General features: G+C 35.9%; 1 protein-coding gene across 2 annotated transcripts in view; it reads right to left on the bottom strand.

Annotated features, from left to right (window-relative positions):
• NBEA (neurobeachin) overlaps positions 1 to 26267 on the bottom strand; it is a 740071-nt gene that overhangs the window by 533850 nt on the left and 179954 nt on the right. For both annotated transcript variants that reach the window (XM_066236595.1, XM_066236597.1), the window contains exons 25-29: positions 18645 to 18825; positions 16340 to 16470; positions 10456 to 10563; positions 3261 to 3429; positions 1697 to 1792 (exon numbers count right to left, since the gene is read on the bottom strand). In XM_066236595.1, the coding sequence (XP_066092692.1) occupies positions 1697 to 1792; positions 3261 to 3429; positions 10456 to 10563; positions 16340 to 16470; positions 18645 to 18825 (685 nt within the window). The remainder of the gene's footprint in view (positions 1 to 1696; positions 1793 to 3260; positions 3430 to 10455; positions 10564 to 16339; positions 16471 to 18644; positions 18826 to 26267) is intronic.

Raw genomic sequence — 26267 nt, 5'->3', positions numbered from 1 at the left:
TTTAATATCAGAAAATATTATCACGGACCGGCCTTTAGGGTGGGACGGATAAATGTATCACATGATCGAGACAAACGTCAAGAGTGAGTCTTAGATGAATGTAACAGGGAATCTGGTCATTTTTAAAAAATAAAACATTGTTCAGATTTAAATATAAATAAAATGGAAATAATGTAAGTTATTTATTCTTTCTCTGTGGACTGGTACCAAATGGCCCATGGACCGGTACCGGTCCGCGGCCCGAGAGTTGGGGACCACTGATCTAAACAACACAAACTCCAGAGGACATTTATTCTAATTTAATCTAATCCTTCTCACTTTATACATTTCAAAGCTATATGTGTAAGAAATAAAGCTAAAAAAGTTTCCTTTATTTCATCATGATGTTCAAAGGTTGCACAGTTATAAAAATTGTCTGTACATTCATCAAGTATGTAGTAACAACAAATACTTGGCTGCTTTATCTATTCTATGATTTGGTTTTCATGTCTGTGGCCAGTGTGTGGAGTGAACTGAACCACAGTGTCCTCTGGAGCTCAGGTCCTCTGCACACTCACTCAACTCAGTTCCTTGTGTTGTAGGCTCAAGTTCCCTACTATTTTGCTGTTAGCCAGGTTGTGCTCTAAGTCCCTGGTCATAGCTTGTCCCATGGTCATCTGCATCTCAGCAATGTCAAATCCCTATCATACTGTGAGTCTCTCTGCCTTTTTGTCCTGCAACCAGCCAAAGAAAATTCTCTGCCTTCACAGGACTCCTATGTTTAGGTCAGGACACCTGGAGAATCATCTTTCCTTAATAGCAACTGTCCCAGAGAACACAACCTAATCACAGGGGTAAAACCCATCATATTACGTGTCCCAGGAATTATACAGAGTGTGTACACAGGAAAATCTCGGGGATGAGATGTGGAGTGCAGGATCCTTTGTTGTGCAGAGACAATTCTCATGTTTGTCTTATCCAGACATCATTTTGGCTATTTAATTTCATCTCTAAAACTTCCAATTGTTTTTTTTTTTTTTTCTAAAACCTCTTCCATTTTTCTCATTATGTTCACTTTTTCATTTAGATTGAAAACCTCTTATACATACTTATAATAGCTGTTTGAATTTCTGTATCTGATAATTCCATCATCTTTTCCATCCTGAATCTGTTTCTATGAAATAATTTTTTTCCTCCTGCTTACACATCACATTTTCCTGCTTCTCTGCATGTTTAATAACTTTTTGTTATATGTTCAACACTAACTTTCATGTTGCTTGTTAAAGAATTTTTTTGTACTCCTGTAAAGAAAGTTAGAACTTCGTTCTGACAGAAAGTTAATTACCTTGATAGATTTGATGCTTTCATTGCTTGTTTTAAGCTCTGTCTATAGGTCTAGCATAGCCTTCATCTTAGGCCTAATTGAGTCCCAATACAGCAGCATGGCTCCTCTGCATTATTTAATGAATGCTGCCACTGCCTATATTATTCTATATCTAATTAAACATCCTTAATTTGCAGATGGTACTTATAAATGTAATGAGACATAAATATAAAAGCTATATTTTGCTCTCACTAGCCAGGTACAAATACAGCATGTATCTCCATGAAATCTGCGGTGTATACTTGTTTATAAACAACAGCATGATTAATGTTTATTAGAGAACATGATGAAATGAGAACACCCCAACAGGTCAGGAGGTGAGGGCAGTATTACCTTTGTAAAATGAGTGGGCAAAGCTCTGCTCAGGAATTAACTTGGCAAGGAATCCATGGTTCAGACTCGGATGAGGGATAGACGGTATGACCACAACTGTGGAGAGAATCATGGAGTCAGATTTGAGCCAGCGTATAACAAGCAGCAACATGGTCCCCTGACAGTACGTGACACTTTTATATTAATTACTGCAACATGCAAACAGTACCAACAATAAAGATCGCACCTCTGGGGGAAGAAAAGTAGTTATGTATTAACAGAAAAAAACCAATATACTTGTTTAGTAATTTTAGCAACAGAGACATACAAACACAAGAAAATCAGACTGGTTTTAGTGAACTGGAAATTCACGCTTATATACATAGATGACTGAGATGAACGCATTAAAATAAAGAAAAAAATTGACAGAGATAATAGTCTTAGTGTTTTACAAGATCAAAAGACATTAACTGCAATGGTAGGATAGTGTATACTATGAAGAACAAAGTTAAAAGTAAGAGTATATTACAATATGAATTTAAAGTAAATGTACATGCAATAGCAAAGTATTATAGCTTAAACAGTCAACATTTCCACAACAGCAATCAAAGGTAGGTAAATGAGATGTGATATGCTATGGAAATAAATGCAGAGATTTGACCACTAATTTCTATTCAGTTTTTAAAATATCAAATTTTATTTATATATCATATATAATTATTTAGGAAAGACAATTTCAACTACCAATTAATTCAGTGGTACATGAAATAACCACTGGATTACCAAGGTTACACTACAAAATAACAGAGAAACAACGCTGATATAAACAGCTGGCCTGAAATTCAACTGGTAGAAGACACCCCATGATATTAAAATACTAGTTGCCAGAAAATGTGTTTATCATTTTTAAGTAGAGTAGACAAAGCTGAACTCCTACAGCATGAGTATCATCTGTAGATAAGACTACATGAGCCAAGATGGTTCACTGTGTCTGCAAGACTTTGATTTGTTGGTATAAAGTTTAAAATGTAAGTTTGCTTATTATGAATCTCTGACGGGACACTGATACTAAATATCGAATATTTTGAATATAGAATATATTGCATATAGAATATTGATAATTAGATACTGAAATAACTATAAAGTGAAACAAAGAAAGAAATGGAGGGAGGGAGGGAGGGGAAAAAAAGAATGCTATCTTTGAACTTGGCTATAAGGATTTATATTTTGGCTTAGTCTTGGTCTTATATTATACTACTCTAAGGACTTCCTAATTTCGTGTTTATAAAAGTTTAAAAGTAATAAATTTAAAATGTATGAGTCACTTGCATACTAAATAGTAGTAAAAATAATCTGTATTAATAAATGTAAAACATTAAAACCAAAACTGCACTGATAAATAACATGGAAATACCATTCACATATTCCTGAGGAATTAAAGAATATTAAGTTGGCCTTTATATACCATCAACTTATAAAAATATGAGGTGATTATAATAGGGCCAGTTCAAATCTGGATGTGAAAATGAAATAAAAAGGAGGTAAATGATAATAAAAATTCAAATAATTTAAAAATCTCAAATACCTGTACTTGTTGGCGAGTTTATTTCCTGTCTGATGTTTCTACCTGGCTGGCTTCCAGTTCTGGCAGTCTCTCGCTGGGGCTCTAGTATGTCCCGGTATTTGGACACCATCAGAACGGAAATGAAGTAAACGACAGCTAGAGCGAGGAACTGTGCCTGCTTGCTGTCATCCTGTGTAAAATGAAAAGGCAGTTTGGACATTCAAAATACGTAAAGTGAAAGTTCTTAGAATATAAGAAACTATTCCTATTTTATGTTCTTTATGAAGGCAAAATATGACATTTAACTTTTATTAAAACTTGCTAAGAGGCCCTGGCCGGTTGGCTCAGTGGTAGAGCGTCGGCCTGGCGTGCAGAAGTCCCGGATTCGATTCCCGGCCAGGGCACACAGGAGAAGCGCCCATCTGCTTCTCCACCCCTCCCCCTCTCCTTCCTCTCTGTCTCTCTCTTCCCCTCCTGCAGCCGAGGCTCCACTGGAGCAAAGATGGCCCAGGCGCTGGGGATGGCTCCTCGGCCTCTGCCCCAGGCGCTAGAGTGGCTCTGGTCGCAAAAGAGCGATGCCCCAGAGGGGCAGAGCGTCGCCCCCTGGTGGGCGTGCCGGGTGGATCCCGGTTGGGCGCATGCAGGAGTCTGTCTGACTGTCTCTCCCCGTTTCTGGCTTCAGAAAAATACAGAAAAAAAAAAAACTTCCTAAGACTATACTGTTATTCACTAAGTATAATTTAAGTATAAATTCATTCTCCAGAAATATATGATCTAAGTTATAGGTCGAAATTCAATTTCAAAAAACAAAAAATTAAAATTTTACTGAATATGTAACAAAATTTTATTCTTTCTCTTTTCACCATTATCAGAATATGCATATTAAAATTTTCACCATTATTATCAGAGTATGTGTATTAAAAATATTCAGATGGCACAAGGTTGAAAAGAATAATTTAACACATCAAAGATAAAAAGAATTTCAAATGTTATAACTAAAAATAATTAGCAGAATAAAATTACAATTGTAATACATACACAATACTAACATGTCACCACCTGAGCAGGAGAGTAGAATACACAATGGAGGACATAAACAATGGGGGAGCAAAAAATTTCACACAGCTCAGTATGCACTAGAAGGGTGATATGGTTACTTAAGAAAAACATAATGCAACCTTTGCCTGCATAAACGGATTACAGAAAAGTAACAATCTCACTATTCCACACTGAAAAATAACCACTGATATGAATGAATTAAAATAAATAAAAAATTTGATGAAGATAAAGTCTTAAAGTTCTAAATTATCAAACAACATAAACTGCAGTGTAGGACAGTGCCAGTATTTGAGACTCCTCATTTCAAAAGTTCAATAAACAAATGGGGTTCTCTCAGCAGAAAATGGCAAAACAGTAAAAGGTCGGAAAGAGATCTGCCTACTAAGATAAAGGGATAATAATTTTAAAGAAGCAGCTTGCAGTATAGTAGAGAAGTTAACTTTATAATAAGTTTACTTCACAAAAATTTAAAAGCTGAATATTACCTTGAAAGTTCTATACAAATAGCCTAAATAACTGTCTTACAGGGAAAAACTGTTAAGGCAAATTCATACGACATCTAAGACCACTTCCAAATTAGCCCATATCTAAGGAATCAAATGTAAGTGGTTAGAGCCTTTGTCCAAGATAGGTAACAGTGAAACTTCAAAACCACAATCACTACTGTGCCCCCACAGGAGACACGTAAAAATCAGTATCACAAAAATAAGGAAAACAAACATGCAGTAAAGGCTAGTAAATCCATTAATTGGCACTCTATATTTATTACTTCATTGTAATAAATATTGTACAATGTGAGCAAATATTGTACAAGGTGAATATTGAACAAATTTCAAAATTGATGTGTATTTGTCAAAAGAGAAAGTAAACAAGAAATATTTACTGATAATTTAATACTACAAAACATAATTAGTATAGCTAATAAAGAAAATGACCAAAATCGATTAAATTTGCTCTGAAATATTAATTCAGTATTTCATTCTCTGTGGGAGACAACTTTTCTAGAGATAGTTTCTGACGAAGTGTTTAAACTGCATACTCTTTGCCGTGAAATGGTGATGGAATAAATATACAGGAAAGGGGGGAAAAATCAAAGCTTAAATGGTTATCATAAAAAATATGAATACAATCAGACTAACAAAAGATATTGACCAAGAATAAATTCAAATGTGGCTCAAGCTACGGTAGACTATAATTTCCCACAATGCTTTTATTCCCAACATTGGAAACTCAGTACCAGACGACTGAAAGGCATTTTAAAAAATATGTGTAGAATAAATGAATGTCAGCCATCAGGTTGTAAAACTTTAAATAATAGTCCCTGCTGTCCTACCCAAGCTAAAAATTCATTTGCACCTGGCATGCAAATAGTTGCCTTTTCTTTTTCAAATGCACATCTGCAAAGAGGCTTGTGCTGCTCGTTCCCAGTCCTGTCTTTGAAAGAGAGGAACAGTGTACATACAAGCTGAACATCTGGAGAACAATTCAAGATGTACACAAATTAATTGACTCTCTTAGATATTTTATTGTTATGAACACATGAACTTTATTATGCTTCTCCCATTTGTTTAAGAAATGGGATTCTCCACTATTCAATCTCGAATCAGTAATATAATTAATTAACTCTGAAATCCGTTAAGAATTGTAATGCTTCAACCAGGATGTTGGAAAACTTTCAACTCAATTTCTAAGGATTAAAATTACTTCAATTTATATCATTTTGGATTCAGGTGACCTAGGATAATAAATTTCCTTTCAAATTTTGGAATACTGGAGAACACTGAAAACATATTTTTTGGTTTTCTTCACCATCTAGCAACTTTTGCCACACAAATGTTTACTTGGATTTCAACAGTTCATATGAGTTTAAATCAGCAATGTCTTCCTCATAGAAAACAAATGAGAGCAAGAAAGGAATTTATTCTTTGACATTTTATCAAATTTTCCTCCTGCCAATATGGTCAGTATTCACGTCCTTTCAGGATAAAAAAAATCAGAAATCCTTAAAAATCCTTAATTTCTAAATTTGAGAGAGAGAGAAAGAGAGAGCACATGTGTGTGTGTAGTCTAAGAAAATTATAATACGCACTTTAAATGTATAATATTATACAAGAGCTGACAAATCTATGGAAGCCGGTCGTGTGGATAGTAGGGTTGTTTGATTCAAGCGTCCTGGAATAGCGCCTGTTTTTAGGCCCAGGGATGGAACGGCTCAGGAGTGTAGGACGTCTTCTGATGAGATTAATATACGAACAGTGAGTTCTATGGGCAGGACCACTCGGTTGTCCACTTCCAGTAGACAGATTTGGCCTGGTGCAAGGTCGAATGTGGGAATTATGTAGGAGTCAAAGCTTAAGTCCTCATAATCTGTATATTCATAACTTCAGTATCACTGATGGCCTATGGTTTTAACGGTGATGGAGGGGTTGTTAATTTCATCTATTATATAAAGGAGTCGGAGAGATGGGAGTGCAATTATAATGAGAATAATGGTTGATAGGATAGTTCAAATGGTTTCCACCTCTTGGGCATCTATGGTCTTGTGTGGGTTAGTTTAGTGGTTAATATAATTGAGATGATGTAGAGGACTAGGGAGCTGATAAGGAATACGATCATTAAAGTGTGGGTTTCCATCCCCAACATTACATTCTATCACTTAGTTCTATGATGCACACACATATAAAGATTATATATAATGTATGTGCACTTTTCCTTAAAAACCTAATTTTTGATCTAATTTGTTTTTTTAATTAAAGCAACTAAAATGACTACTGATGCATAAAAATTTCAAAAGTAGAATACTTAGCATAAAATCTACAATTAACTCTAAAACATCATTTGTAAAACATTTTTAAATTTCAGAAATTATTTAAAAGTGAGACAAAAAGTGTATTTTAGAATCTATAAAATATGGTGATGAAAAAAGGAAATGCTTGAAAATATCCACCTTGGGATTCCGACTCCACCTCTTGCTAGCTGTGTGATGTAAATCTTTCTCTTAACTATCTCTTAAACATTAACTGGAAATTTAAGATAATATATGTAAAGTGTCTGATACACACTAAACACTCAGTGAACACAAGTTAATTCGCCTTGATGATGTCTAAGATATACCTGGAACCCTAAATTCCCTTCTTTCAGGAAGAAAGTAAAGTACACTGGCTGGGTATCTCAGTTGGTTAGAGCATCCTCCAAAGTTCTGAATTTGATCTCCAGTCAGGGCACATATGGTAAGCAGCCAAAGGATGAATAACTAAATAGAACAACAATTGAATGTTTCTCTCTCTTTCTCTCTCTGCTCCTCCTCTCTTCCTCTTGCTCTCTTTCTCCCTCTTCCTGTCTCTCTCTAAAATCAATTAATAAACTAAAAAACAAAATACTTCTAGCCCTGGCCAGTTGGCTCAGTGGTAGAGTGTCAGTCCTGCATGTGGAAGTCCTGGGTTCGATTCCCGGCCAGGGCACACAGGAAAAACACCCATCTGCTTCTCCACCCCTCCCCGTTGCCTTTCTTTCTCTCTTTCTCTTTCTCTCTCTCTCTCCTCTTCCACAGTCAAGACTCCACTGGAGCAAAGTTGGCCCAGGCACTGATGATGGCTCCATGGCCTCCTCCTCAGGAGCTAGAATGGTTCTGGTTGAAACTAAGCAATGCCCCAGATGAGCAGAGCATTGCCCCCTAGTGGGCATGCCGGGTGGATCCCGGTCGGGTGCATGTGAGAGTCTCTCTGTCTCCCTGCTTCAGACTTCAGAAAAATACAATAAGTAAATAAATAAACAAACAAATCAATCAATCTTCTAAGTAGGACCACTGGATCATAGGGCATGAATATTTTTAAGAGTTTGTAAGAGCTAATATTGTTTAAGAGCTATTCTAAAAGTTTATCCAATTTCTATTTCTACCAGTGATATATGAACCAGCATATTTCAACATACCCTTGCAGTGCTGGTATTATTATTTTTACATTTTAGTTTATTTCATAGTAAAAAAAATCTCACTTTTGTTTTAATTTACATTCTTTTAACTACTGGTGATACTGAATTTTTCATAATATGTTTATTACCTTAGCTATGTCCACTGCCTATTTTTGTGTTGGTATATTAATAATTTTCCTAGTGATGTACAAGAACTGATACATATTAAAATGATGATTTTTCTACTTTATATTCGTACCATGTAGTATTGTGCTGTACAGCTTAAGTATACTTTACTTCCTAAAGTACAAAGTACTCTATTCAATTTATTAAGTGTAAACTTAAAATATAAACTTTCTTCTGTTTCAGAAATTATTAATTAAAATAATGCTGTACACCATAAACTAATATAAAATTATATTGAATGTAAACTATAATTGAAAAAAAATTAATAAAAATATAAATAAAAAGAAAAATAGAATCCAAGTGGCTGATAAATAATAACTATATTAAGGAGTAGTATCATCTGACCCACGGAGGCACAGTGGATAGCGTGTCGACCTAGGATGCTGAGGCCCCGGGTTCAGATCCAGCTTGAGTCTAGGGGTTGATGGCTGAGGCGTGGGATCATCAATATGATACCATGGTTACTGGACTGAGCCCAAAATTGCTGGCTTGAGTCCAAGGCCACTGGCTTGAGCAAGGGGTCACTGGCTCAGCTGGAGCCCCCTACCCTGTCAAGGAACGTGTAAGAAGCAATCATTGAACAACAAAAGTGATACACTCCAAGTTCATCCTTCTCATCTCTCTCTTCCTGTCTCTGTCTCGCTTAAAATAAAAAGAAGCTCTGTCTATATTGAATCTGCTCTGCAGTACTATATGTTTCTATACAGTATGGAGAAAGGCCAATCTAATATTTACTTACTTTGAATAATTGATCATACAATTGAAGTGTTCCGTGAAACTGTCTCCTTAAGCTATCTTTTCCTTAAGCTTTATTAAAGCTACCTTACTAACTCAATTTATCATAGGTGTGTGTGTGTGTGCATATATGTGTGTGTGTGTATGTGTATATTTGTATTTTTCCAAACTTAGAAGCAGGGAGGCAGTCAGACAGACTCCCTCATGCACCCAATTGGGATTCACCCAGCATGCCCACCAGGGGGCGATGCTCTGCCCATCTGGGGAATTGCTCCATTGCGGCCGGAGCCATTCTAGCGCCTGAGGTGGAGGCCATGGAGCTGTCTTCAGCCCCCGGGGGCCAACTTTGCTCTAATGGAGCCTTGGCTATGGGAGGGGAAGAGAGTTAGAGAGAAAGGAGAGGGGGAAGAGTGGAGAAGCAGATGGGCGCTTCTCTTGTGTGCCCTGGCCAGGAAGCAAACCCCAGACTTCCACACACTAGTCTGATGCTCTATCACTGAGCAAACCAGCCAGGATGGTATCTATATTTTTAAAATGCAGATCCTCCTTTCAAAAGTAATTGTCCCCCCCAAAAAAGTAAATGCTAGTACTATCATAACGAATTAATACCTTTTATTCATAATATAAGGAACACTGGTGATGACAAACTTTTCAGTACCTACACACAGAGCAAGGAATAATAAAAGAGGAGTAGGCGATTTAAGATAAAACGAATTACATTTTTTTGGTATATATTCAACTCATATCAGAATTTCACTTAATTAAAAAAATAAAAAGGCCCTGGCCGTTTGGTAGAGCATTGGCCCAGCGTGTGAAAGTCCCAGGTTCGATTCCCAGTCAGGGCAGATAGGAGAGGTGCCCATCTGCTTCTCTATCCCACCCCTCTCGCTTCTTTCTCTCTCTGTCCCTCCCTCCCTCTTCTCCTTCCCTTCTAAAGCCAAGGCTCGACTGGAGCGAGTTGGCCCCTGGTGCTGAGGATGGCTGCATGGCCTCCTCCTCAGGTGCTAAAAAAATGGCTCTGGTTGCAACGAAGCAAGGGTCTGAGATGGGCAGATCATCACCCACTACTGGGCTTGCTGGGTGGATCCCAGTCTGGGTGCATGCGGAAGTCTGTCTCTGCCTCCCCTCCTCTCATTAAATTAAAACAAACAAACAAACAAATAAACAAAACATATCAATAAGCTTTCAGAGAAAGTTATTATAAACCCCACAATTTCTGACATTGGCATCTTTTGTTTTAATATTCAGCTTTCTTCTAAAATTGAAATGATTTTCCACAAATAACAGTGGAAGGTTTTTCCTGGAAAATCAAGCAGGCATCACTTACCACATCCCGAAAGACAACCGCACGGAGGCGATTGATATCAACGTCCTGAAGGAGTCTATCAGGGTCCTTGATAGGAGAAAGATTACCCGGAACATTTTCTAATGGAGTCTAGAAATAAAGAGAATTGTTACAAAACTAGCAAAATACGTTAACTTATACAGTAACATAATTTCTAATATCTCTAATAAAGGCATGAAATTGCCAGATTCTTTACTTCCTCATTACTGGATAACAGTTATTAACAATATTCTATTCTAAGATAATTTTTCTTTTCTCATACACTTGTCAATTTTCATTACTAGTGTTCCTTTTGCCAGAGCTACTAATATAGCCTTAGAAAAGCCGGTAAGATTGTGGTAGAAAAAACACTGATTTCAGACTTCAGAAAATCTGGGCTCTAATCTCTGCTGTATGACCTTGGGCTTATTACTAAAGTTCTCTGAGTCTCACTTTACCTACCCCTAGTTTATAAATCTCTTTGAGTCACCGGGTTTCATTTAGCCATAATGCTTTTATAATATTAGACTATTAAATTATATTATTATATAAAATTTTACGTGAATAGCATTTCCTGAGTGACAAAAAGTTAGAAAAGGTAAACTTAAAAATATTTCAAACAATCCAATCCAGACAAAAATAGTATTTGAATGCAAAAATCTGAAGATCTTGACTGAAAGCCCAGAGACTCACCTGAGGCACAGTGGGCCAGAAGCAACTTTTAAAGTCAGGATACGTGGCTGGGAATTCCAGTATGAGATAAACAAAAAGATGGGAATGATGATCAGGGTAGAAGTGACAAGTGGGCATTATGGGATCCAAGCAATTTTTAAAACATTTATTGTTTTACCAAATTTTCTTAATTGTTGTTATAAGCAGGACAAAGGTGACTTATGATCTAGTTGAAATGGCTCACAATAGACTAGATATCAGCCATCCTTCCTTGTAGAATATATTTTAAAATGTATAGAAAAATTCAAACATAGCTTTATTGTTAAAGCTGAAAGACATTAAAGATCATTACCATAAAAGTTCTTTTTATATCTGAAGATGCAAAAATTGATAAGTTTTATGTAATGTGTCACGAAGCAAACCAATAAGAGTCAAATTCTCTGAAACTCATCTAGTTCATTTTCACCTACACAACATGGTAAGAATTGTGTGGACATAACATGTTAAGAACTGCATGAACTGAATTAGGTATTATATGTAATGTACAAAATATAATTACTACAAATAGAGTAACTTGCTATCACTCTAATTAAAAATAGCCTAAGCAGGTGGTGGCGCAGTGAATAGAGCATCGGACTGGGATGCAGAGGACCCAGGTTTGAAACTTCAAGGTCGCCGGCTTGAGCACAGGCTCATCCAGCTTTAGTGCGGGGTCACTGGCTTGAGTGTGGGATTATAGACATGACTCCATGGTCACTGTCTGGAGCCCAAAGGTTGCTGGCTTGAGCAAGGGGTCACTTGCCCTGCTGCAGCTCCCCAAGTCAAAGCACATATTGAAAGAGCAATCAATGAACAACAAAGGAGACTAAGGAGCCACAACGAAGAATTCATGATTCTCATCTCTCTCCCTTCCTGTCTGTCTGTCCGTATCTGTCCCTTTCTCTATCTTTCTCTCTGTCTCTGTCACAATAACTAACCAACTAACTAAATAAATAAATAAAGACCTTCTAATTTTCCATAGCCCTCAATGATGTTATTTCGTTTCTGAACTAAGATGCCTAGTCCCACTACAGCACAGAACAACAAAAAGAGCAGGGCATGTGAAAGCTGATAGTACTTGGTTTCCATTATAACTTTGAACATTACCAGCAATGTAACCTTCGTTGAGATACTTAACCCTATAAACTTCAGTGATAGCATAGGATATTAACATTTATCCCAGGACAATTAAAGAAAATAACATATTGACAACATAAATGAAAAGTACATAACTTATAGCATAAATGAAAAAAATATATAAATACTTTAACTTATATACCATGTTACAAAGGGGTTCTATGGACATAATGGAATTTGATCCTTATAAAGATATTTTTGAATAAAAAAAAACTGGTATTATTGCTCTCTTTTAAGAAGTATAAAAAAATGAGGCCCAATAAAGATGTGTGACTCATGCAAATTCACGGAAGTTAGTAAGGCATCCAAATTAACTATGGTTAACACATTAAAAACATATTAAAGTGAAACATTAAAAAACCAGGGGGGAATTAAACAAACAAACCTCACCAACCAGGTACATTGATTCTCTGTTCTGAAATGTGTTATCTCACTAAGTCAACTTTTCCCCCAATATTTCTATATTCATCATTTCTTATTCATTTTTCATTGCCAAAGTTCTTGCAAGAAACACAGATTTCCTCAACTAAAATATTACAAAATTCCTTGTTACTTGGCTTTTTTTATTCTTAAATCACAGTAATGCTTGGCTTGATAGTCCTGAAAAGCTCCCTATTGCCTCCTGATATAAGTACAGGCATCTTTAAGGTGAAAGTTCTCAAAAATAGTAATATATATATATGTATATTAATTACATGAGTTCATATAATGAGTGATAACTACTAGAGAGAGGAAGAGAATTAGTATTAGTGAATGCTCACTGCATGTGAGGAATTAAGTACTTTAATACATTATTGCATTTTAAGTCATACAAACACCATGTAAGTTCAGATTTGATCCACCTTAAAGACTGAAAAACTGAGCCATAGGAGATTAGGGGATTTGCCTTACGTCACAAAACCAGTAGTGGTAGACCCAGGATATAAACTCAGAACTGTCTGATTCTAGGTCTGTGCTCTTCTGATAAAGCACTCCTGATGCTAAGCAAGTTCTGAAATTATAAAGATGTACAAGGAATGGCATGCCCTCAAGTAACTTAAAGTTTACTGTGATCACACAATACCAAGTGGCATTACTGCCGATGTATTTATACTTAAATTCTTTTTTTTTTTTTTCTGAAGCTGGAAATGGGGAGAGACAGTCAGACAGACTCCCGCATGCGCTCAACCGGGATCCACCTGGCTTGCCCACCCGGGGCGATGCTCTGCCCACCAGGGGGCGATGCTCTGCCCCTCCGGGGTGTCGCTCTGCCGCGACCAGAGCCACTCTAGCGCCTGGAGCAGAGGCCAAGGAGCCATCCCCAGCGCCCGGGCCATCTTTGCTCCAGTGGAGCCTTGGCTGCGGGAGGGGAAGAGAGAGACAGAGAGGAAGGAGGGGGGGTGTGGAGAAGCAAATGGGCGCTTCTCCTATGTGCCCTGGCCGGGAATCGAACCCGGGTCCCCCGCATGCCAGGCGGATGCTCTACCGCTGAGCCAACCAGCCAGGGCTATCCTTAAATTCTTAAGCAATGAAGAGCCATGTAGAAACTTGAGGGCAGTACAATACTGTATGTACTACATACATAGTCTAATCATCCTAAGAATGTTTCTCTAAAAGCAGTGAAAAAGAAAGATGCCTCAATACAGACATACTTATTATGTGGCTATTCTGTTTAAAATTAGCAGACGTTTGAAGCCACAGAACTTTTTAAATGAATTAAATTTCTACTTCACGCCTTCACTTACTGAGCAAAAATATAAAAAATAAACCAGTGTTAATATGAATCATCTGGCCCTGGCCGGTTGGCTCAGTGGTAGAGCGTCAGCCTGGCGTGCAGAAGTCCCAGGTTCGATTCCCGGCCAGGGCACACAGGAGAAGCGCCCATCAGCTTCTCCACCCCTCCCCCTCTCCTTCCTCTGTCTCTCTCTTCCCCTCCCGCAGCCGAGGCTCCATTGGAGCAAAGATGGCCCAGGCACTGGGGATGGCTCCTTGGCCACTGCCCCAGGCACTAGAGTGGCTCTGGTCGCAACAGAGCGACGCCCCGGAGGGGCAGAGCATCGCCCCCTGGTGGGCGTGCTGGGTGGATCCCGGTCGGGTGCGTGTGGGAGTCTGTCTGACTGTCTCTCCCCGTTTCCAGCTTCAGAGAAATACAAAAAAAAAAAAAAAACAAAACCCAAAAATATATATATCAATCATCTAGTTAATAATAAGTGATAAGAGTGTGGGTTTTATGATAATATCAGACAAATATCTACCCTGGGGCAGGCAGCAGTAAGGGTATCTCAAAACAGTTTCCATCATTTACAGCCAAGAGTACAACAGATTTTAGCTGGGTGAAAAGGATAGAAATTTCCAGAAAAGAACCCATATAAAAGTCAATAAGAAGCTCAGTGGTAGAGCGTCGGCCTGGCGTGTGGAAGTCCCGGGTTCGATTCCTGGCCAGGGCACACAGGAGAGGCGCCCATCTGCTTCTCCACCCCTCCCCCTCTCCTTCCTCTCTGTCTCTCTCTTCTCCTCCAGCAGCCGAGGCTCCATTGGAGCAAAAAGATGGCCCGGGCGCTGGGGATGGCTCTGTGGCCTCTGCCCCAAGCGCTAGAGTGGCTCTAGTCGCAACAGAGCGACGCCCTGGATGGGCAGAGCCTTGCCCCCTGGTGGGCGTGCCGGGTGCATCCCCATCGGGCGCAGTCTGTCTGACTGCCTCCCCGTTTCTAGCTTCAGAAAAATACAAAAAAAAAAAGTCAATAAGAAATCAAACAAGAACAAAATCAATTATTCTGATGAAATAAAGTCAACAGTGTGACTAAAATGGCAAAAAGCAATGGGAAGGGGGCAAGCTGCGAGTCAAACATGATAAAGAGCTAATTCACAACAATAATTACTGGTACATTCCAAAATACGCAACATTTTTTATTCATTTCCTGAACATTTAATATATTTCTGTTGAACATTATGTGAACGTCTATCACTAAGACCACATCAGTTTAAAAAGAGCATTATTCACTCATGCAGTATATATTATATTATTTATTTATTTTATTCACTGTTCATTTATTATTCAATATATATTGAACTCTGCAAAAAATATATGTACTAAAAACAGTTATAGCTAAGAACTTTCAGAGCTAGGTATGTTATAATCTTTATAAGAACCCTATGAAGCCCTGGCCAGTTGGCTCAGTGGTAGAGCGTCGGCCTAGCGTGCGGAGGACCCGGGTTCGATTCCCGGCCAGGGCACACAGGAGAAGCGCCCATTTGCTTCTCCACCCCTCCGCCGCGCTTTCCTCTCTGTCTCTCTCTTCCCCTCCCGCAGCCAAGGCTCCATTGGAGCAGGGATGGCCCGGGCGCTGGGGATGGCTCTGTGGCCTCTGCCTCAGGCGCTAGAGTGGCTCTGGTCGCAATATGGCTACGCCCAGGATGGGCAGAGCATCGCCCCCTGGTGGGCGTGCTGGGTGGATCCCGGTCGGGCGCCTGCGGGAGTCTGTCTGACTGTCTCTCCCCATTTCCAGCTTCAGAAAAATGAAAAAAAAAAAAAAAAAAAAAAAAAAAGAACCCTATGAAGCTGGCCCTGGCCAGTTGGCTCAGGGGATAGAGCACTGGCCAGGTATGTGGATGTTCTGGGTTCAATCCCCAGTCAGGGCATGAAGAGACCATCTGCTTCTCTTCTCCTCCCTGTCTTCCTTTTCTCTCTCTTCTCTTCACAGCCAGTGGCTTGACTGGTTCGAGCATCAGCCCCAGATGGGGGTTGCCAGGTGGATCCCAGTCAAAGCACATGTGGGAATCTGTCTACCTTCCCTCCTCTAACTTAAAGAATATATATAATAAAAGAACCACATGAAATAGAAGTTATTAGTATCTTCATTTAAAAATTTAAACCCCAAGTCTCAGAGTGGTTCAATACCCTTGGTAACACGATTATAAGAGGAGAAGCCAGCACTGGAGCCTAGTGGGTCTGATTACCAAACCTTTGGTCTTTCATTTAACAATACCATACAGTTTGTTCTCCTAAACTTTAAAAAACATTTTAAGATACATTATATTTAACATGGAAACACTGAATTACCTTGGAAGCCGCTGTGGCAGGCACATTTTGGGGCACTTCCTGAGGTTTACTGCTTCCATGGGAAGACTTGTTCCCTCTGTCTCTCTGTCTCTGCCGACACTCCAAACAGTTTCTCACAGCAACACAACAAACTATTTAAGAAACAAAGAGCTTATTATTAACATAAACTGACTTTGACACATTAAAAAAGGTTGCTGTGTTCTTTTTCTATTTCTTTCCCTTTCCCCCATCCCATTACAGTTCTTAAAATCAACTAGATCAAATAGTTTTGATAATTATGAAATATAGAATGGAAAGTACATATAAAACATATGTAATTAAAAAAATAAAACAAAATACCCATGTACTACCAATGTACCCATGTTCTAGCTAAAGAAACAGAATGTCGTCAGGGCTTTTGAAGTTACCAGTGTACTCCTCCATATTCTATCCCTTCTTTCATTCAACATGCTGAATTTTATGACTCAATAAAAATTCTTAAAAACTTAGTATCTGTATTTGATAAGTTCTTTTGGATAATAAGACTTCTTTCTGTAAACTGACTACCTTGGCAACTCTCACAAATCCTAACGTTCACCTTTCTTCATGGTGGGAAAGTCAATGACCTTTGTCAATAAGCATTCAGAAAGAACAAGCATTATTTATGTATTTATTTATTTTAAGAAGCACTAAAGTATAGTAATAAACACTACTGACTTCAGAATCAGACCACCTGAGTTTGAATCCTGGCTATGCTTCATGTGACCTGCATGCTTGTGGGCCAGCTGCTTAAACTGCCTATATGAGTATAAACATATTTCCTTACAGGATCCTTGTAAGGATTGATTGAATTAACATACATATGGTTCTTAGAACAGTAAATGGCATATATTGATGTATAATTGTTTCCTTTAGTAATACTTATAAAACATTCCTATGGATAAAAAAAAATCTGCTAGGAATTATTAGGATAAAATAAAATCAGCAGTTAAGTTTTAGAATACATTCAAAAATAAAAACTCAAAGTAACCAAATATATGTTGGTTTGCAGATACTGAGGCCTTTAAAACTATTTCTTCTTCTCCCCATGTCCACCCTCTAAGACACTATGGCTTATCAGTGGCCATGTCCAGGATGTCCCACAAGACATTATCCCCCTGCTGTCGTGGTCAGAGAGACTTCTGTGTGAGCTCATCTCTCTCTATAATTATCATGTTGTGAAATGATTGCTTTAGCCTGTTTGTCTTTAAAAAATACAAAACAAAAAAAGTAGGTTCCATTCTATCATATTTTTTTAAATTTTGTTACAACTGACAAATAAAATTATATATATTTAAAGTATACAACATGATACTTGACATATAAATACATGGTGAAATGACAATTATAATCATGTTACACTGTCCTTCTTAAAGCAGTTTCTAATCCTTCCTTAGATCAGAAACTTCTCTCCTGAAATTACACATGTATTGATTTTTACATAATTTTTTAAATTATGGGTTAAAAGAGCATACATCAGGAATTTCTTCCCTATCTACTACCTTCTTGCTTTCTCACACCCTCCCTTGCCCCCTGCTCATGCTCTATGGCAAGTATGTAAAGAACAGCTTTCTGTTCTCTGTGAAGTCTAACTATGATAAATACAATTTCCCCTTTAAGAAAGGTAAGGGAGGTGAAATGATTCTTGCCTAGAGCTGATCTAAATTGACTGAGTTGCCCACACTAAATTTTATTTTCTTTCCTTTTTTAAAAAAATTAGTATTTGGAAGGAGCCATATGGCCTCCTGTTCTATTAAATTAATTTTTCTTTTTAAATTATATATAATGTACAATATTGTATCAGTGCTAAGTTTCTTTAAAACACAAGATAGGAGGCAAACAGCACCAATACAGTGATGTTTATAGCATTAACGATTCCCACTGAGGAGCACAGTGAGGCTGGCATAGCCAGTCTGTCCATTAATATTATGGGTATGTCCTGAATTTTCTGATATGTGAGTGCCCAGTACAACTACATTCTGCATTAGTGTATCAAAAAAAGAATTAATAAATGAGTTCTATTAAAATCACTTCAATGAAAAAGGTTACAGTCCTATTGATTTTTAAATAATTCAAAGTATATTTAATTCTATTTCAAATTATAATCCATTCAAGATGATCAAGTTTATAAATCTCCAATGTGAAGATACTATAATTTTCTGTAATTTACTATAATAACCTCTACATTATATAATCCTCAGATTGTATTATCAATAATTTATGTATCACAGTGTCAAAAAACAAATCTGTAGGTAATTATATAACACACACCTTTATTCTTACTCACCTAGCCTGAGGCACTGTCGCATTAACCCTCCAGAAGACATGTTTTTTTCAGCTTCAATCTCACTGAAATTTAGAGAGCTGGCAAATACAAGGACATCAACCATAGCCATCAATCGGCTGAGGAACGTCACTGCTGTTTCAGCTGACATGCCTTGTGTCACTTCAATGTTTTCCAGTTCCGTCTTTAAAAAAGAGGATTTAAGACTCGTTAACATTTGGAAATCTTAATATGTACATATTACAGGTAAAGAATACTTCAGTATGTTCAGTATGTTTCACAAACAAAACATTATAATAATTTATAACCTAATTCAATATATCATAAGAGCTGGTCATCAAATTTGATTATTTTACCAATAATTTATTCCTGAATAAAGGAAAAGGCTATTTTTAAAACCAATGTTAGATTTAAATATTGTTACCTACCTATAAAAACCACATTTCAAACTGAAGATCACTTTGCAAAAATAATTAGAAATGATAGCATATTTTTATCTTTATTAGTGTCAATTCTTTTATTATTTAAGAAATATAAAATTCCTATGTCTTTGCTAAATTCCTCACTCTTGTTTATACAAAATGTGTTAATTTTTATTTCTCGTAAATGTGTAACAATAGGGAAGGTATATGGCACTTTCATTGGGCAAAATAAGACTTTCAAATTAGAATATATAACAATTTCTTATCCATTTCAGAATAAACTAAAACCACTAGGCATCGTAAATATACAGCAAAAATCAAAGGTAATAATAATCGAGAAGATAATTCTTCTATAGACATAAGCACTAGAAATACGATGAATTGATAGAATTCTAGGTTGGTAACATTGCATTTTCACCAAGATATCGTCTATGATAAAATATAATTTCTTGCTTTCAAGAAGAATGTTACAAAGTGTTCTAATTTTTGAGATATATAATTGGATTTTATAAGCAACAGCGACATTTCTTATTTTTCATTGTTTTTTTAGATAACATTTTAGTTATTTTGGTTCATTCTGACTAGGCCTCATTTTTCTCAATGCCTCAAAGAGCCAAGTAAAGCAAATAATACTTTATAAATAAAAAAATGCTACTGTTTAAATTTTCTAAAAACAGGCATATTAGCCATATAGATCAACTTTAGTTCTTCAAATGATAAATTAAACTACAAGGTAAGCATGTATTATAAGTATCTGCTCCAATTTAATGTTTCATTTCGACATTGCTTATACCCATCATTCTACTTAAACATATTTCTGCTCAAATTAACATGGAAATGTCAGCAGAAAACAGTCATTTTTTAAAGGCAAATTTTAAACACTTCTTGCATACTGGGTAGGTATTGAAAATGATAGGTGACTACTGAAAGCACTATGTAACTTAATTCCAAATGCAGAATAAACAACTTTTTTCCATTTAACATCAAAATAGAGGCAAAATCATTATTTCTTCATTGAACTTGAAAATATTTTAAAATCTTGTTTTCAATATTTCTTTACAACATTCTGCCAATTCAGTGTCTGTAGTCCAAAGAAAGACTGTTCATTACTGGATGTTCAAAGTGCAGACTCCTTATCTCTGAGCACTCCCTTGATACAGAGGGTTATTGCACAGTATGAACAAAACACCTGTGACCACCACACAACAAAATTATAATAAAAAGCAGAGAAATTCATTCTATGTAAAACCTCCTTTAAATCACATCTATCAGTACAACTTTTTATAATAGAATGGAAGATCTGGTCTTTGCTCAGATCTAATAAATATTCTGAATAATTTTTCAAAATATTAGAATTTTAGGATATATACAAATATGTACTCAAATTCTTCATCATTCTGAATTCCTTAAGTTATTAAAAATCTAACTCACTTTGTTAGTTAAGGTCTTACTTTTTAGTCTTTTGGGATCTACAAGACTTAATGTTCAATTTCATTTTTAATGAGTTATATACAGAACTCATAAACAGAAATATTAGCTATCCATATAATTTGCCAGTTACTTTTTGCTAAACAAAAACTTTTAAATAAAAATTTTTCTTAACACAAACTATAATCTAAAAGGGAGTTCCTATTTCATTATACATAAAAATAACTTATAATTTTGATGAAACATCAAATCTATAATTTTGATATAAACATCAAAACATGCATAAAAATAAAGGACATTTCCAAACAATTATTACTAATCTTAATATATTCCACCCAGTGTGCTTTCATTGGAAGCAGTCAACATCTGATTGTACATATGCCTAGAATATTGTTTTCATTATATTATCATACCTTAGTCTAAAGATTATTGTTGATAATAAAATAGTAATTCATCAATGAACTAAGAAAATAATCTTTTTCATGAATCTTTAAAATATGCATAAGACATGCCTAATATTAAAGATGGCATGGAAACACAAAATATAACAAAGTCAAAAATTTCATAAAGTAAAAATAAAATTTTAAACTAAAATCCTGAAAATTACTGAAGTAATACTAACCTTAGAACCCTGGACATGCATTAGACAAAACAGACAATGGACCAAAAAAGTATAAGAAAAGAAAATTATTAAAATTAAATAAAAATACAATGTAAAATCAAAACAAAATAATATATTTAAAAGTTATATTTGATTATTTTAATAAAAGTAAAAATTTAAAGAGGCAATCACTTTATAATTTACAATGATTAAGATTAACTATCAAATACGTAGACTGTCTTTCACTCATTAGAATAACTGCTCAAATAACATGTAAATATATTTCAGATATTAGAAATTATGCATATTCTACTTGGTAAAACAAATATCTTTCCTAAGTGAATATTTAATAAATGAACCAATGTAACATTTCTCTAAAAGCCCTAACTGTACTATTTTAGGCATAAATGACTATAGCAAACTTCTAGAATTTTCTTTAAGAAATCATGTTATAGTTTTGAGCCCTTCCTATAGATCAAAACTCCAGGAGTTGATACAAGAATAGAATATTCAAGTGATTATAACTTAAAGACCACATTTCCTTGCTAAGAAAAGAAATTATTGATAAATTAATGAGACCTGCATATTTACTTACACAGCTATTTTACTCAGTTTTAGAATCTTTTAAGAATTATATTCAAAATATTTTAAAAATCTGAATAGAATTAAGTTCACAATAAAAGTCTTGAACCGTTCCTATTCTGATTTTTGAAAAAAATATATGTGAGCATAAATTTCAAAATACACTATTTACATGGTGCTTTATTAAGAAAGCATATAAAAGCTTTCTGAGAATACTAAAGTATAATTTAGTGTCATGTGATGGACCAAAAAAATATTTCCAAATCTATTAACTAAATATTCTGATAAAAGTAATAAATCATACATTAAAATTATGACTTTGTTCTCTAACAGAAAAAAGATAAAAAATATCAAAGTTTCAAAATCATAATAATATGGCTATTAGGAAAGCCAGAAATACCAGTCTCTATTATTTTTCTATAAAAGAGAAAATGAAACCGTTAAGTGACACCAAGTTAAATTGTAAACATTCAGTGATCTGGATGGCTGACCAGAGTGGTATCAACCTAAAGTCAGAAAGTGATTATGCAATTTGTTGTTATACCATGTTCCTTGCTTCTCTTCATTTTTTCCACCAATTCCTTACTTTAATTTATGACCAACTTGTACAATGTATTGAATAAAAATAAGAGGATTCAACTAACTACTGGTAGTTATGGAAACAACTCCAAAAAATAAGTAACAACAAATATTATGTTCCTTCCTCAAAACGAAGACTGGTCAAAATAGGTATTAAGAGGTCTAAATTTGCCCTGGCTGATTGGCTCAGTAAATAGAGTGTCGGCCCAGTGTGTGGACATCCCGGGTTCAATCCCCGGTCAGAGCACACAGGAGAAGTGACCATCTGCTTCTCTCCCTTTCCCTCTGCCCCTTCTCTCTCTCTCTTCTCCTCCTGCAGCCAGTGGCTGGACTGGTTCAAGCATCCTGGTCGGGGTGCATGTGGGACTCTGTCTCACTATCTCCCCTCCTCACTTAAGAAGAAAATAAAGGGAGGAAGCCTAAGAGGGAGGGAGGAAAGAAGGAGTGGAGGAAGGGAGGAAGGGAGGAAAGGAGAAACAGAGAAAGAGAGGAAGGAAGGAAAAGGGGTCTAAATTTTCCTCGTGGGTAGACCACTGGTCTTATTTAGAGACTTGAAATTACTTTTTTAACTTTTTTCTGCCACGATTTTAAAAAATATATGCAAAACAGAAACTCCAAATAAAGTCGTATTTCTCCATGAATATTACGCTTAAGGTGTTCTCCATAATATAAATATTGTATAACTATATGTTTTTCCTTAAGGTTTTCAGTAAGATCTTTTCTTACAAGTAAGATTAATCTAAACCAATTTTCTCACATGATGATACCACACAGCAATACTCATTGTTAACCTTGGCCTGGATCCCTGTGCTCACATGAGGTCCCGGGGCACAGGTCAGACCAGCACTGTGCCAAGGCCAAGGAACCAGCAGATGAGAAAATCACACCACTTTCATTGTTGCCATTAAAACCCATAATAACTAAATTTGTCTCAAATATCCTATTTTAAACTTCAGAATTCTGAGCATGACAGGCTTATTTTATAAAGGGGAAGCTTATTCTATCATGATACAATTCTGAACAAATAGTTCCAAAAGGATCTCAAGGAAAGGAACATTCATTAAGAGCCTTCTCCATCTGGAGCACTTTACAGGTATACATACCTAACAATTCTCACATGTCTCCTTGTGGGATCAGTATAATTAACACCTTTCAGTAAATGAAGTTGAGGTTGAGGTCATATCCAGTGAGTGGTTAAAGTACCAGGTTTGCCTTATGCTAAAACTCATATACCTCACAGTAAATCAAAACTTCTAAAAGGTCATGTGCAAGTGTCACCAACCACAGGAAACAGGTTTGTTTTTCATAATAAGAAGTAAATTACCTGAAATCCACACTTACACCAAGAAATGGGAAAGGCATATTCCTGTGTTGTGCTTTAAGTCATATTTTTTAAATGGATGACTACACAGAAGAGTTAGCATTCTACTTACTCTCTCAAAATTAAATATAATTTCAACATGAGACATGTCAAATGCTAAATAAGATTAGTATGACCGAGTGTGAAAAGTTTTATCTCCTAGTAGAACAAAATGAATGCAATCAGTAAAGTTGTCTTTTAAAATACTAAAGACTTTAATAAATGTTCAGTAAGTCAGATTCAAGTTCTTGTAGGAAAGAATGAATTTATCTTAAGTTATAACTATTAAATTTTCAATGGCAATAAGTAATAAAGTCTTCACAGTAAAACACTACACTATGACATTTGTATTTATTTAAAGATTATCGGAAAATATGACCCAAAAATCTTCACAGTAAAAACATTGTACTATTACATTTGTATTTATTTGAAGATTACAGCAAAATATGATCCAAAAGTCAAATGTGCCCCATTTGAAAAAAATGGCTGTTTTTTTATAAATAAAATTTTATTCAGACACACATACACCTATTCCTTATGTAACTGTCTGGCTGCTTTTGTACAACAATGCAGAGTTGAGTAGATGGGACAGAGATTCTATGGCCCACAAGACTGAATGTTTCCTCTCTGATCCACATAGAGAAAGTTTTCCGACCACTGCCACATCATCCTTTCTCATCAGTTTTCATTAAATGCCTATCTGCGTAAAATACATGAATATTTTGAAAAACTCCACAAACCTAAACTAAATGATCAGATAACTCAAGTGTTAGTTTCAAATGTTTCAATTTCTCCTTACATAGGTTTAAAATTTCAATACCTTCTATATGACAATGTTTCCCTTTGTAATTTGATGTGGACAATGTTTCCTTTTTAACTTATTCCTTCCAAATATCTCTCTTGGCTTTAAACATCTTAAATCTAACTCAAAAAGATCAATACCTTCAGCTCTAATTTCCTTCTTTATTCAATCTTCTCCTTCCTAAGTTTTGCCCACCACAATTTTTAGCCAGAATATTAAACAACAAGTCAAAGAAAGCACCTCTTAGCAGTCAGAGCCAATCATGGCTTTACCAGCACAAAGTGGGAGAAACCATTCTGGCTGTTTCTTTTAAGGAAGCAATTCATTCGAAGAACATGAAATAAAACTATGTTTTATGACCAGGTATAGGTAGAATCAATTTATGACCAAAAGAGCAAAAATACAGACAGAGACAATGAAGAAAAGTTTCTGCACTTGAATAAGTGCACCCAAGTCTTTTGAAAATAGTCCAGGTGGTAAGTGATTTCAACTTCCAAACTGGTCAAATTATATGGATAATAAATTTGGAAATCAAACCTCAAAATGTCTGTATCTTTACTGTACATTCATTATACAATAAAGATGCAAATTTGGGTAGTAAAACAGTATATACATCATAATGCTTATTGGTAATACATGTACTTCATTAATTTTTCCCTATCTTGATAGAGATGTTTTAGCTTTAAATTTTGGAAGAACATTTAGTAATGTGATTATCTGAAACCTATGCAAATGTTTACCTACTACTAATGTTACATAAAGTCATTTTTTTTTGTTCTTCAAAAATTTTAAGACAATATACTTAAATTCACAATACACAGTGAATGTAAATACAAACTTTTAAAAATCAATAACAATGAATGATAATTTATAAAACAAAAAAAATTTATATGATAAGTGTCAGGAGGAAAACATTAACTTACTCAGTTTTTAATGCATAGAAGGAAAAAGAAATACTTCTCCTGTCTTAATATTAGAATGCATTGAAGTCATACACAATGCCCAATTACTGGCATGATATAAACAACCAGAAGAAACCAGATTGGAGAGAAGGGCTGGTACGTCAATGTCACAGGATACTGCACTCTGCACACACCATCAACCTTTCCTTTTCCTGGCTCCATTTCCTCCGTTAGCTCCTAATTCCATTAATGCCTTATGATGATCTGTTCTGCGGCACACCACCCTGAACTAGCCTGCTTGTCTCTGTAGACTTCCTGCATATAAGTGCTTGTGAGAGAAAGGTATTTTGAGAGTACAATCTTTTGGTGCTAATATTTAAGTTTCAGAGCTGCTTTGGGAATGGTAGCAATGACAACAGAGTAGTGAGAAAAAGAGTCATGAAGAAAGAGCTCATTATTGATGACACTGAGCCAGAGATCAACTTGGAAACACTGCCTCACCAAGTACAAGACATCTTAACAAAACAGGTTTCTCTCTGGGGAAAGCACACTTTTAGCTTCCAGATGAGTTTTCAATATGGAACAAGAACACAGGTAATATTGGAAGCATGGTTCTCTATTCTTTCTCATCTCAGCAAGCAGCTAAGGAATCTTGTTGTTTTTTTATATAGATCAGAGATATATTTTTTAAAGTGATAACTACAATATAAAGTTAGCTTTGATCTACTATATTTTAAATTAATGGTTTTCAACCTTATTACACTTGGGGTTCAGTGAAAATAAAATTATTTCAGAAGTCAGTTAGACTGAAATCACTCTGAGCATAAACAAATTCAACTAAGATCATTGGGTATATAATCTACAACATCAGGGTGTTAGTTAACTCTTGAGATTGGCATAAATTTCTAGCAAACCAGTCCACAGACCAGCTGTTGAAAAACACTTTTAAA

Source organism: Saccopteryx bilineata, chromosome 6, assembly GCF_036850765.1.
Source record: "Saccopteryx bilineata isolate mSacBil1 chromosome 6, mSacBil1_pri_phased_curated, whole genome shotgun sequence".
Classification (NCBI taxonomy): Eukaryota; Metazoa; Chordata; class Mammalia; order Chiroptera; family Emballonuridae; genus Saccopteryx; species Saccopteryx bilineata.
This window is presented reverse-complemented; position numbering and strand designations above follow the sequence as displayed.